This window comes from Rhyacophila brunnea, unplaced genomic scaffold (genome assembly GCF_057557595.1).
Source record: "Rhyacophila brunnea isolate RB1 unplaced genomic scaffold, BYU_Rbru_1.0 scaffold_4, whole genome shotgun sequence".
NCBI lineage: Eukaryota > Metazoa > Arthropoda > Insecta > Trichoptera > Rhyacophilidae > Rhyacophila > Rhyacophila brunnea.
Genome location: NW_028233068.1, coordinates 44,088,530 through 44,100,939, shown reverse-complemented (window position 1 = coordinate 44,100,939; position 12,410 = coordinate 44,088,530). Strand labels below are relative to the sequence as shown.

The window sequence follows — 12,410 nt, the reverse complement described above, 5'->3', positions numbered from 1 at the left end:
TGTTTTATTTATTATTGAGTACCTACAATATATTCATTTTTCCGTTACCAGTGAGAGGCTATATCGCCGGAGGACAGCATGTGTTCACTTTCGACGGTCGTCACTTGACCTTCCCCGGAAGCTGCAAGTATGTTGTCGCCCAGGACGCCGTTGATGGAAACTTCTCTATTATCCTCAACCTCCAGAATGGCCAACCTAAGTCTATCAACCTTGTTGACAATAGCGGAAACTCTATTGAAGTAGACACCGATGGAAAGGTAAAAAATTTATACAAAAGTTCATGTGATTTCTGACCTTGGAGCCAGTATATTAAAAAAGAGCACAGTGTTCGGCTATGTACATGAGTTTGTTGTTAATATTAATATGATTAAATTACCATGGAGTTTCAAAGTCGGTAACTATATTTTGAGATAATAAATTGCAAAAAAGCTCATTGAATATGCTTTAGGACCGTAAATGGAATATTTTCTTATTTGAAACATATTAATAAGTAATTAAAAAGAGTTAGACTTAAATAACTAAATAAAATCATCTAAAAACCATTAAATATGTTAAAATCCAGTTGGTTTCAATATAAATATGATAAAAATGGTGTCCTTTTATTTCAGTTGCTTCTAAATGGTTCTCCATACGGATTCCCTGTCGTCTATGCCGATACTGAAGCATGGAAGCGAGGATCCACCTTCACCATCAAGACTAAATACGGAGCTACCGTTAAGTGCAGTAACAGCCTTGATGTAAGTACCTGAAACATTTTGAGAAAATAATCTTCAAGTAGTATTGGTTTTGAAAACACTTTTGCACATGCTATAAAATATTTATTTTGACATTGTATTTTGTATTTCAGCTCTGCTATGTAAAGGTATCTGGATATTACTATGGAAAACTTCGAGGACTTCTCGGAGACGGTAACAACGAGCCTTTCGATGACTTCAGACTACCCAGCGGCAAGGTAAGACCAACCTTGATTAGAAATACAAAACTATTATATTATAAGTTATGTGGTGGGGTATCAATTTAGAAAGCCACCATTTTAGATAGGGAAAGTGTTGTAGAAGGAAGCCTGGACCCACGCCAGATTGCTGCTGATGATGATAGTTATTATATTTACTTGTGTGCGCGCATGTGTGCATGCAAGCATATAAAAATTTGTCTGCACAGATGTTTGTAACGTTTGCACACAGAAATTTCAAATAACAGTCTAAAGAAAAAAAGAATAAAAGTATTACGAAATATAAATATGTATTTACCTACAAATATAAAGAGGTCATGGAATAAAGCACCAAATTGGGTATAAATAAAAATAATTATTTTAGGTAGGTATTTGACGAGTTCATTTATCTATGCAAAAAAAAAATTACAACATTTACTGTTCTGATGATGAGTTTATGATTCACACATAATAGAAAAATTAAAGGGAATGTTGCTTTGGTATAACTATGCCCATAATATTTGAGATATTTACAAAAAATTGGCACAATCTCACCCTAAGATTATGATAAATTTATGAATAATTGAAGGCATCATCCCCCAGAACAACGATAAGCAGCACATATTTCGCCGAAGAATGAAGTTCGCCGTATTACACTTCACCGTGAAATGTTGTATCGGAAATATATGGCTGTAAGCACTTTACCAGCCAGCGGCAAACAAATTTTGAAAATAGCCGATAAACTGGATTATTTGTTAGATTAGGTTAGGTTAGGTTTTCATTCTTGAATTCATGAATTTTGCCAAAATCCACTATGAAAATTGGCTCGGTTCCTACCTCGCTTCCTGTAAACCGACTTGTACCTAAAACACTTACAAAATACGTAATAAAAATTATCGAAATACAAGGGAAAGACAGTAGAAAATAGGTATATAATTAAATTAAAAATACTAGTAATTTTTTCATCTCTTCCCGATAAGAAAGCTCGCGGAGAACTGTGCTACGGTGAAATGTAATATGTACAATTTACATGTAACCATTTCACATATTTCACTAAGTATGAAACAATGATAATTCTCTGTAAGCGTTTTAATGTATCGAAAAGGTTTATCCTTAATTTTTTTAAAACTGCTTAATCCAAGAACAACGAAAAGCAGAACAAAGATGGCGGATGTTAGTGGTGTTAGCTTGTCATCTAGTGGTATAAATCAATTAAATAAAGGCAGAAAAAGGAAGATTCTATGAAGTCTAAAAGTATAGAAGTCTATGTTTTCTACATTAATAATATAATATCAGTAAATAAAAAATATAGATAGAAAATATTTAAGAATTAAATGTTTTTCTTCATTGGTCAAATTTATTGAAATGTGCCCCTTATCGTTGTTCGGGGGGGGGGCCTTCAATTGTAAATTCATGTGTCTACACAGAAACATACCTACCTATTAAATGATAATACCGAAGTATTTGCACAGGAGTCAACTTCTATTTGATGCAAATGTTTATCAAAAATAACTTTCTGTTACGTATATATCTGACATGAATGCTACATTTTTAAATATCGTAAACATATTACCTAATTATTTGAATAAAAAATAGTTTGTTAATTAATGTCTTTATTTTAGATGGCGCGCTCTGAATCTGAATTTGGAAACGCATATGCTCTGACATCAGGCTGTGCAGGCGTAAAGACACCCGACCATTCTGAACATTCTGGACACGGGGGTCATGCAGGACATGCTCAATCTGGAATATGCCACGAACTTTTCGGTGAAGATTCCGACCTCTCATACTGCAATCTGGCTGTGGACATCAGCAACTACAAGTGCGTTGTGTTATAAAGAACTTATCTTAATTTAATAAATTAATATGATCATCGTCTATTATTAACCTTGTCAAAATCGGGAGATGCTACTATCTTCGGTTCCATTTGGTCGGCAATATCACTGGATGATTATAATAATATTATATTAAGACACCACTCTTCATATCCTTTCAAGACTGCCTCGCTGTACCACAATACTCATTATGTGTTCCACAGTGAATCTTGTTTCAGCAAGTTCTGCAGAATGCTCCATCTGGCAGAAGAAGGGTTTCTTTAACACCTTTAGTTTGTATCGAGTTTGGTCTCATTGCCATTCAGCTTCATATTGAAAGAGTACAAAACATAGTCACATACATAAAACATAATATTATTATGTAGAATAAATGATGGACCTTCTGTAATGTCAGTAATTTTAAAGATAGGTCATAATCGTCAGAATGTCTTCAATATACAATATAAAAGTATCATTAATAATCGTTTTTCCTTTGGCAGGATGGCTTGTCGTCATGCAGTTGAGGCTGCATCATCACCCGACGTGGCACAGTCAGAAGCTTGTCTGATCGCCAAGACATACGCCCTCGCCTGCAGATCCAACGCTTTCCCCGTACCCGTCCCAGACATGTGCGTCCGATGCGAGGTCAACGGTGAAAAACTCAACGCCGGCGATGAGATGGATGTCGCGTCCCCCAATAATCAAGCTGATATCATCCTCACTGTTGAGACCACTAGGGTGAGAAATGTCAAATTGATTCGAGAATTTGTCAGTTGTAGTGTAATTTTACAAAATAAATTAATTAGAGATTAGACTATTATTTAATTATGTGTGAAATGTGAATTATTTAATTACAGTCAAACTCGGTTATTACGATCACGGACATAGCAAGATCTCGGATGTAATGAGGAAACATTCGTTGACATTTTAGTTTATGATTTTCTCCATAACTTTATTCACTTTTATAACGAGCTACTTATCGGATATACCTACCAAGCAAAAATATAATCAAAATTTTTCTTAAAAATTTTAATGTGTTGATCGTTTAAAAACATTTTCGACCCTAAGCAATAGAATCCGACCATAGACCGATTCCGCCGGGATCGGATTACGTTTATGACACTAGTTATGTGTCTAAGTACCTAATTGGTGTTTTCGCCGACAACATTGTAAAAGTATTCACACATATGGTTGAAATTTTATGTAAAAAATCTAAACTGAAGTCAGTAGGTACCAACCAGCGTTTATTACAATAAACAACTTCTCTTGTAGTTTATGAATGCCATGCTCGTTTCGGGGAAAATTCTAATTGTATATTTTTGTTTGAATTGCGACTTTTTGTGTTATGTGACTGCGCTCATTTAAAAATACCTATTCTCTGATATAACGAGTAATGCTTATAACGAGCAAATTAAGTCGGTCCCATCTTCCTCGTAATAACCAAGTTCGACTGTAATTATACTATTTTGTTTTTATTTTAGTATGACTCCAAATGAAGCTAGTAGCTCCTAGTTTGTTTTAAAAAGAGCCTAACCAAGTTTAGACCTTTTCACACAACATATAACTCATAAAACTGTACTGTAGTGTTACACGTCACACCTTGACATAATGAGATGTTCTGTACAAACTTACATATTGTGGGTTAGTGAGAAATTGATTGCCGTACATAGTTCGAAAATCTTAATAAAACTTAAATAAACTGCTGCAATTATTTGTTTAAATATAAACATCCATTTGTAATATTATAAGTATGAATATTTGACCTTTAATAAAAATTCATGTATCTAGCAAAATGCCATCTCAATTTTAACCACTACTCAAAAATGTAACATCCAGATTTGTTTGCGCACATATACAATATAAATTAGAGGGAACATTACTAGTATCCCATTATATCTAATTAAATCTGGAATAAATTAAGGGGGGACATGCTCGTCGAAGGTCAAAATTGAGTTTTTATTGTATTTTCAAACCATGATCCTGGACACTCCTTAAACGTTGTAGATAATCTATTTATATAATTTTGAAGCCTTATTATCCTTTATAGTTATTTTACACATTTGATGACTGCATGAAGTATTTTTGTTACATAAAATAGTATTCTTTTAAACCTCTCGCTCTAATGTTTTAGAATATAGTCATATTTCGGTACATAACTGTGCAGTGGTGTTAAGATTTTTAACATTTATTAATTTTTAAACGCATTTATAAAACCATAAGCATAATTTATAACGAGATAATTTTTGTAAAATATTCACGATAAAAAATTATATTGATAATCTCTGTGATCCCAAATTTGACAAGAATTAGGCATTTTATTATTCAAAAAATCGGCAAGATCAACACATTTCAAGATGATTCTAAAGATACTTATTATAAGCTATGTCTTTGACCATTCAAGTGTGATAAACATCTTATGAATAATGATTGCTTTATAATAATTATTGACCTAAGAATAAGGTAGTGTTTTTTTAAAATACGCCATTTCTTTTGTCATTCCCCAGTGGTTAAGCTACAACATACGGCCGTAGCCATAAATTGACAAACTATAATTGAAGTAGGGAGTAAAATGATATTGACGCGCGTGTTTGAACATGTACCGTTTAAAAAAAAATAAAAAAAAATTCGGTTAGGTACATGTTCAAACACGCGCGTTAACATAATTTTACTCCCTACTTTGATTATAGTTTGTCATTTTATGGCTACGGCCGTATGTTGTAGCTTAACCACTAGGGAATGACAAAAGAAATGGCGTATTTTAAAAAAACACTACCTTATTCTTAGGTCAATAATTATTATAAAGCAATCATTATTCATAAGATGTTTATCACACTTGAATGGTCAAAGACATAGCTTATAATAAGTATCTTTAGAATCATCTTAAAATGTGTTAATCTTGCCGATTTTTTGAATAATAAAATGCCTAATTCTTGTCAAATTTGGGATCACAGAGATTATCAAAATAATTTTTTATCGTGAATATTTTACAAAAAATATCTCGTAATAAATTATACTAATGGTTTTATAAATGCGTTTAAAAATTAATAAATGTAAAAAATCTTAACACCACTGCACAGTTCTGTACCGAAATATGACTATATTCTAAAACATTAGAGCGAGAGGTTTAAAAGAATACTATTTTATGTAACAAAAATACTTCATGCAGTCATCAAATGTGTAAAATAACTATAAAAGATAATAAGGCTTCAAAATTATATAAATAGATTATCTACAACGTTTAAGGAGTGTCCAGGATCATGGTTTGAAAATACAATAAAAACTCAATTTTGACCTTCGACGAGCATGTCCCCCCTTAAGACTTCTCTGCGATAAATGATATAATTGTTGAAAAAAATGTTGGAGCTGTTTCTATGGATCTTGTATGTCCAACTTTGTAGATTTCCCAAAGAAACAATTATTTAGTACCATTTTGTTGTAACAAGATCATATAGAAAGTTACTTGACAAGTGCTAACTGATTTTCTCAGAGGATAACTTTGTTACCATTTATGACTAACGAGAAATGATTGATTTAATTTTTAGTCCAACGAGAAGACATACAGAGATTTGGTTGTCCCGATGATGTCCTCATTGGTAGATGAGCTCAAGAAGAAAAAGATGACCGACATTAAGGTTTACTTGGTTGGAATCAAGCCTGACTTCCTCTACCCCATCTTCTACGATGTCAATGACCGTGAGTTACTCAATTGTTATTACAAATATTTTTAATTTTATTTACAATTTCGCTCTTTTATAGTTAATCAACTAATATAGAGATCAACAACTATAACTTGAGGTGCGGCTATTTGAAGAATTAATAGCATGCAATGTATATTGACCAATACTCACAGTGTGACCCTAGCAGCAAGGTCACTCCTCAAGTTATAGTTGCCGGTCTATAGTTGTTAAATATAATATATGACCATGCTATTACTGCAGATTAAAAGTCAGACAACATTATACAGTGTAAAAAAACAGAGCTGCATTATAATTTTACATGTCTAATCAAGAGCATGTTAATTTTTGAGTAATGGTTGTCAACCATTCACTCAATTCATTGGATTATTACTCTCTCTCAATAATATACATTAAAACAAATATCTGAATTTATCGGGTACCAACCAGATTTGAACCAATGGCTTACATCGTTAAAGGTGGATACTGTCATTTCTCGAATTGTTCTAGTAATCTAATGTAATATTGTATCTAATTTACAGCCAAACTCGGCGGATGCAAGATCTCCTTCACAGACCAGGATCGCTCTACCCCGTGGGAGTCTCCAGTTAGAACCGACAATGAAGTGTTTGATGACTATGTCAATACCACCGGACAGTACCTCGACTATATCACCACACAGCTTGGTAAGACACTGGCAATGTTTATAATAGACTGTATAGTTCACGTTTATTATTTTTTTACAATTCCTTAAACTTGTTATTAATTACCAATTAATAAGCAATAATTGCTTATCAATTAATGATAAGTTTAAATTCCAATATGGCAACTATTTCACAACAAACTGGTAATGGAGATGGGAATTCCAATAAAAATGACCCATGCAACCAACTAAACGGATGACCAATTAATTTTCATCAATTACGATTTTTAAATTATGTACAGGAGTTGACGCCATGTCTGCCGCCTTATTCGGCTTGGAGGAACTGGAACTCAGACCTAAAGCAGCCAAGACCATCATCATGGTTCATTCCGAGGCATGCCCATCGGGACTCTTCACCACCGTAAGTTCTCATTCGATTATCACTTTGCAAACAGATTCACAAAAATCTTTGAAATGGAAAAAACAAAATTAGGTTTTTTAAATTTAACAACGTTGATAAAAATATATATTTATATTATTTTATTGATTTTCTAGTTTGCCAGTGCGGCCGCCGAAGAGATGATGAAGAAGATAGGAACCACCGCCCATCTGATTAGCCCTATGCATTGCGTGGCTCCTGGAGTCAAGAACTCTCACAACATTGTCGGTAAGAATTCACATTACAGTATTTTTCTTAGGTAGAGAATCATTCAGTGCACATCAACATTTAACATTACACTTAATTGTATGTATTATGATAATGTTTTTATATACATAATAAGCTTAGATAATGTATTTTTCATAATAGATTAGTGATAAGCAACTAGGGCCAAATCCAACTATGTTGATGTTATGAAAATATGGGCTCTGGGACTTAGGTTAGAAGAAGGCTACTGTGAGCTACTTGTTATGAACTATGTGTTATTTGTGTTATTGGCTCAAAATCAGCTGCATTATACATATAGCCACTTATTCATATAAGTATAACAAGCACAGACCTGATAAAAAAAAATCTCACACCAATATACAATCCACCAGTGTCAAATTGAAAGATCCAGCTGGGTCCAACTAGCATGAATAGTGAAACTAACCACCGTAAAAGTGAATCATTTTACTTTTACCAATTTGATTATCCATTGCAATATAATCGACTGTAGAAAGGAAAAAAGACTTAACCCTCGGTTTTTTCAAAATAGGTTTTATTAAATTATAACATTTTACACGAATGAACAATTTTAAAAGAAGAAAGTGAAATGGGTAAAATGACTTAATCATTTTTGTTGATTTTTCTTTAATTAACTCAATAATTAATATCAGATTAGGAATATAAAAACCAAATTATTAATTATTATGCACTTTATCGTTATGTCTATTTTGTATTTTAACTTTGACCGAAAACCATAACATAAATGGTTTTGTGCCTCCTTTAAAATTTGATTTATGTGGATTAAGCCATTTTCCCTTTCTACAGTTGATTTATGTTTGTTTCATTAGCACCCACCCTATATTATGGACCTTCCTAGTTTAGAGGTATCTTAATAATTTATTTGGTGAGAATGCCATTAAATTTTTTTTCAAACGATTAGTTAGAGAGATGCATGGTTTACATCCATCATTGGAAATAGGAAATGTGACTTTGTCCCAAGCCCATGAATAACTTCTTCTAAAAACCTTTTTCAATCACAGGTTTCAATGACAGAGATGTGTTTGTTGTTGGAGACAAAAAACGTGGTCACTCCCACTCAAACTTGAGAGACGGAATCACCTACCCCGATGATGAATGTGCTGCCTTCGCTCTTAAGGTTTGTAACAATAATATTTCTTATATTGTATTTCTCTACTGCCTAACCACAAAGGCCAAACGTATAAAAATAACTTAGCTTATGCTCAAAAACAATCTCTTAAGCCGCATTTAGACTAAGCGAGCGAATGTTCGTTCTTCCCCCACTCCAGCAAAATCCTCTTGACTTAAACACTTTTTGTTGAGCGAGCATAAGAATTTCGCTGGAGTGGGTTAAGAATAAACATTCGCTCGCTCGGTCTAAATGCGGCTATATACTGTAGTCATTTTAGACAATTAGGGATACCTACTTATTGTACTAACTACTGTTAAAGAAAATGTCACATATTATATAATTAAGTTTAGTAACATATAATACCAGAAAACACAGTTTCATATACAATGTATGCAGTAAAAATACAAAATTTTTCACTCAATTAAAACTAATTGATAAAATGACTCAAATTATTATCAATAATAAATAACATATTATTAAACTTTCAAAAATCAATAGACTGTACTTACTTATCCAAGAATTTTATCATATTTTAATTATTTATATTTCTACAGACCTTCGGTAATGTGTATTCGTCAACCAACTTCCATTCTCTGGGACCCAACCCACGTAAGAGTTTCCTCCTCTTGACATCGCAGACCATTGCCGATTCCATGTCAATGGTGACATACGAGAGCGAATGCAAATGCGAAGTCGGTCTCATGGAAATCATTCCTAAGGTTAGGTGCTCAACCAAATCCAGAAAGGAACCAGCTGTGAGTATTTCTTTTGACTTATTTTTATAAACACCAAAACAAAACCGAGTTGTGGAGGCATTTTAACCGATTTTTATATTTGATTGTTATTGTTGAACAATCGATCAGTCAGCCTACATCTAGGGGAATGAGAACATGATAAATATGTTCTGATTTCAAGTATTCATAATATAATTTAGAATAATTGCTGATGGATCTGAGATTCGAGACCAGGCAACAGAGTGAAAAAGTAGTTCTAAAAAAGCTAGTAGTCTACTGAAATGAAAAGCTTGTTCATTTATTCGTGACAAATTCAAGTGACAAACTGGATTTACATTAAATAAGATTAGCTAAATGTCTAATAATTGCTAATTGGATACATACTTTAATGCAGACCAGTGCATCTATTATATACACAAGACTGCTATCAGCAGCTATCGAGGGTAGTGTTTCATGTTTGTATCAAAGTATTATAATTGTAGGAATAAGTTATCCATCTAAACAGTCAAAACTGTCTATCTCGCTCTAAAATTTAGCACACCCAAGAGAGGTGCTGTTAAAACATAGCACTTATTGTAACAATTACAACTTTCTTATTGTAATTGTTACAATAAGTGCTAATTAAAACCTCAATATAAAACTACCCTCGATAGCTACCAATAGCAGTCTCGTGTATAGAATAGATGCGCAGATGTGCTGACCACCTATCCAACCACAGTCACAGTAAAATGTTTGAAGTGTAACGCCAGCCTTAGCCGTGTATCATTCATTAATTGAGCTGATACATGAATCATAATTTTATTGAAATTACTTCATTGACTGAAATTTTGTTTATGTTTCGACTGATGTTATATGAGTGGTAAGGGGTGGAGGTAGGCTGTTAAGATTCAATGTAAAGTGCACAATAAACTTTGTCAGTCATACTTATTTGTTTTCATTGAACTAAAAATACAATTAGATGGTGCTGGTTAGTTTTTTAAATTCAATTAAACCCTGCCTAAGCCAAACCATAATAGTTTAGGCATGATATGGGCGATAGAGTATGGGGACCTAGTCGGATTGAGCAAGTGGCTGACATCCATTTCTCGTAAAAACAAAATCTGTTAATACAAACCTCCACCACGTGGAGGGAGGCCCATATGATCCTATTAGGATCGGACATGGTCGAAAGAAGAAGAAAGAAGAATGGGTGATCTGACAAAAATAGTGCACAGTTTTTCAGTCATACCTATTTGTTTTCGTTGAATTAGGAATACATGAATTAAGCCCTGCCTAAACCAAACCATAATCGATAAAAAATATTCTTCCATCTATAAAATATCTAAAATTGTATGTTCAATTTTAGATATTTTATTGATAAACGAATATTTTTTGACTATTATCAACTATGGCATAGGCAGGGTTTAATTGAATTTTAAAAACTAACAAACACTATCTACACATTATAATAATATAGACTTAATTCAATAAAAACAAATACGTTTGACTGATAAAGTAAAGCATGCACTATTTATGTTGGATATTAATACTCTTAAGAGTCTATCTCCACCCTTCGCTATTGTATTACATTATATTATATAGGTGCATTCCTTTAAGCGTAATTATTACAATAAAAACAAAATGTTATTGTTAAGGCTTCCAAATTCACTTTTGCATACTGACTTGTAGATAAGAACTAAAATTATTGCATTCGGCTGCCAGTGTGCGCTGCGATCACCATAAACCAGGATTTTCTAGATAATTGATTACTAATCCGAAAACTTCTCCCAGTCACTTTTCTAAATTGGATATTTCTTTTTTTTTGCAGGCACCAAAGAAGAGCGGAAAAAAGAAGTGAGAAACAACATCAGTCGCCCATCAACTAGTATGAGACAAAACTAAGACTTTTTTAATAATAGTTAGGAGAACAAATACTACATCCGTGATGGCATTTTTGTATATTTTTAGAAATCAGATTGTGTATATATAAATAAACGTATAATTAAAATATTTTATTGAATGTATATTATAAGAAAAAAATACCAATGAAAGAAGTCAATATTCTGTCATTCAAATGGACACTACTGCTATTATAATAACATCAGTAGGTATTGCTTAATATCAGAATATCATTATTTTGGTTAAATTTGGAACATTCATGAATTGAATACTTTTCTGTGTTTAGTGTAACAAATATTGTTCTTATTTCTTAGTAAGATGCTAAAGTCAGTGCAACATTTCATGACTATTTAACACGTGAAAAAATATAATATTATGAAACATGTCATAGAATAAAATCTTTTGTGGTATATTTTTCATGATTACATTACAATGAGACTTCTTTTTATAACTGTTGGACTCCTGTAGACGAATGTTGTGGATGCCATTTTGTGTAGCTATAATATAATTCTTACTGTCATGAAGAATGTAAATGTCATCGTATTATAGTGTTTAACACTTTTCTCATATTATATTTGTTAATAAAGAAGTGAACAATAAAATAAATGTGTTTTTTTTTTAAATCAAACTAATATTAATTCAGATGGAACCAAAGATTTTGTAATAAACTTTCATCTGGAGCCTACATAATACTTACAACTTACATGAAAGTTAAGTTCATAATGGAACAAGAGTCAGGATTAAATTAGTTGCAAATCATTTCACATTACTATGTTCAGTGTGTTCTGAAAGCTATTTGAGGCGTCTTCCAAAAAGCGATAAGTCCACATTTGGTCAAAATCGAGAAAAAAATACGCACATATTCTTTGTATAATTTTACACAATATGTATTGATCTATAAATTCCAAAACGCGACATAACCATACGAAAAAAAATATTT

At 32.5% G+C, this 12,410-nt stretch overlaps 1 protein-coding gene across 1 annotated transcript in view; it reads left to right on the top strand.

Moving 5' to 3' along the window:
* The window catches only part of LOC147067416 (apolipophorins-like), a 78,837-nt gene extending 66,761 nt beyond the window's left edge, over positions 1-12,076 (top strand). Inside the window, exons 50-61 of the mRNA XM_085953937.1 lie at positions 52-257; positions 609-737; positions 848-952; positions 2,554-2,753; positions 3,246-3,483; positions 6,288-6,438; positions 6,962-7,105; positions 7,365-7,483; positions 7,618-7,729; positions 8,749-8,864; positions 9,413-9,613; positions 11,400-12,076. Coding sequence (XP_085810063.1) covers positions 52-257; positions 609-737; positions 848-952; positions 2,554-2,753; positions 3,246-3,483; positions 6,288-6,438; positions 6,962-7,105; positions 7,365-7,483; positions 7,618-7,729; positions 8,749-8,864; positions 9,413-9,613; positions 11,400-11,429 — 1,751 coding nt within the window. The 3' untranslated portion in view covers positions 11,430-12,076. The remainder of the gene's footprint in view (positions 1-51; positions 258-608; positions 738-847; positions 953-2,553; positions 2,754-3,245; positions 3,484-6,287; positions 6,439-6,961; positions 7,106-7,364; positions 7,484-7,617; positions 7,730-8,748; positions 8,865-9,412; positions 9,614-11,399) is intronic.
* Positions 12,077-12,410: the final 334 nt, after the last annotated feature.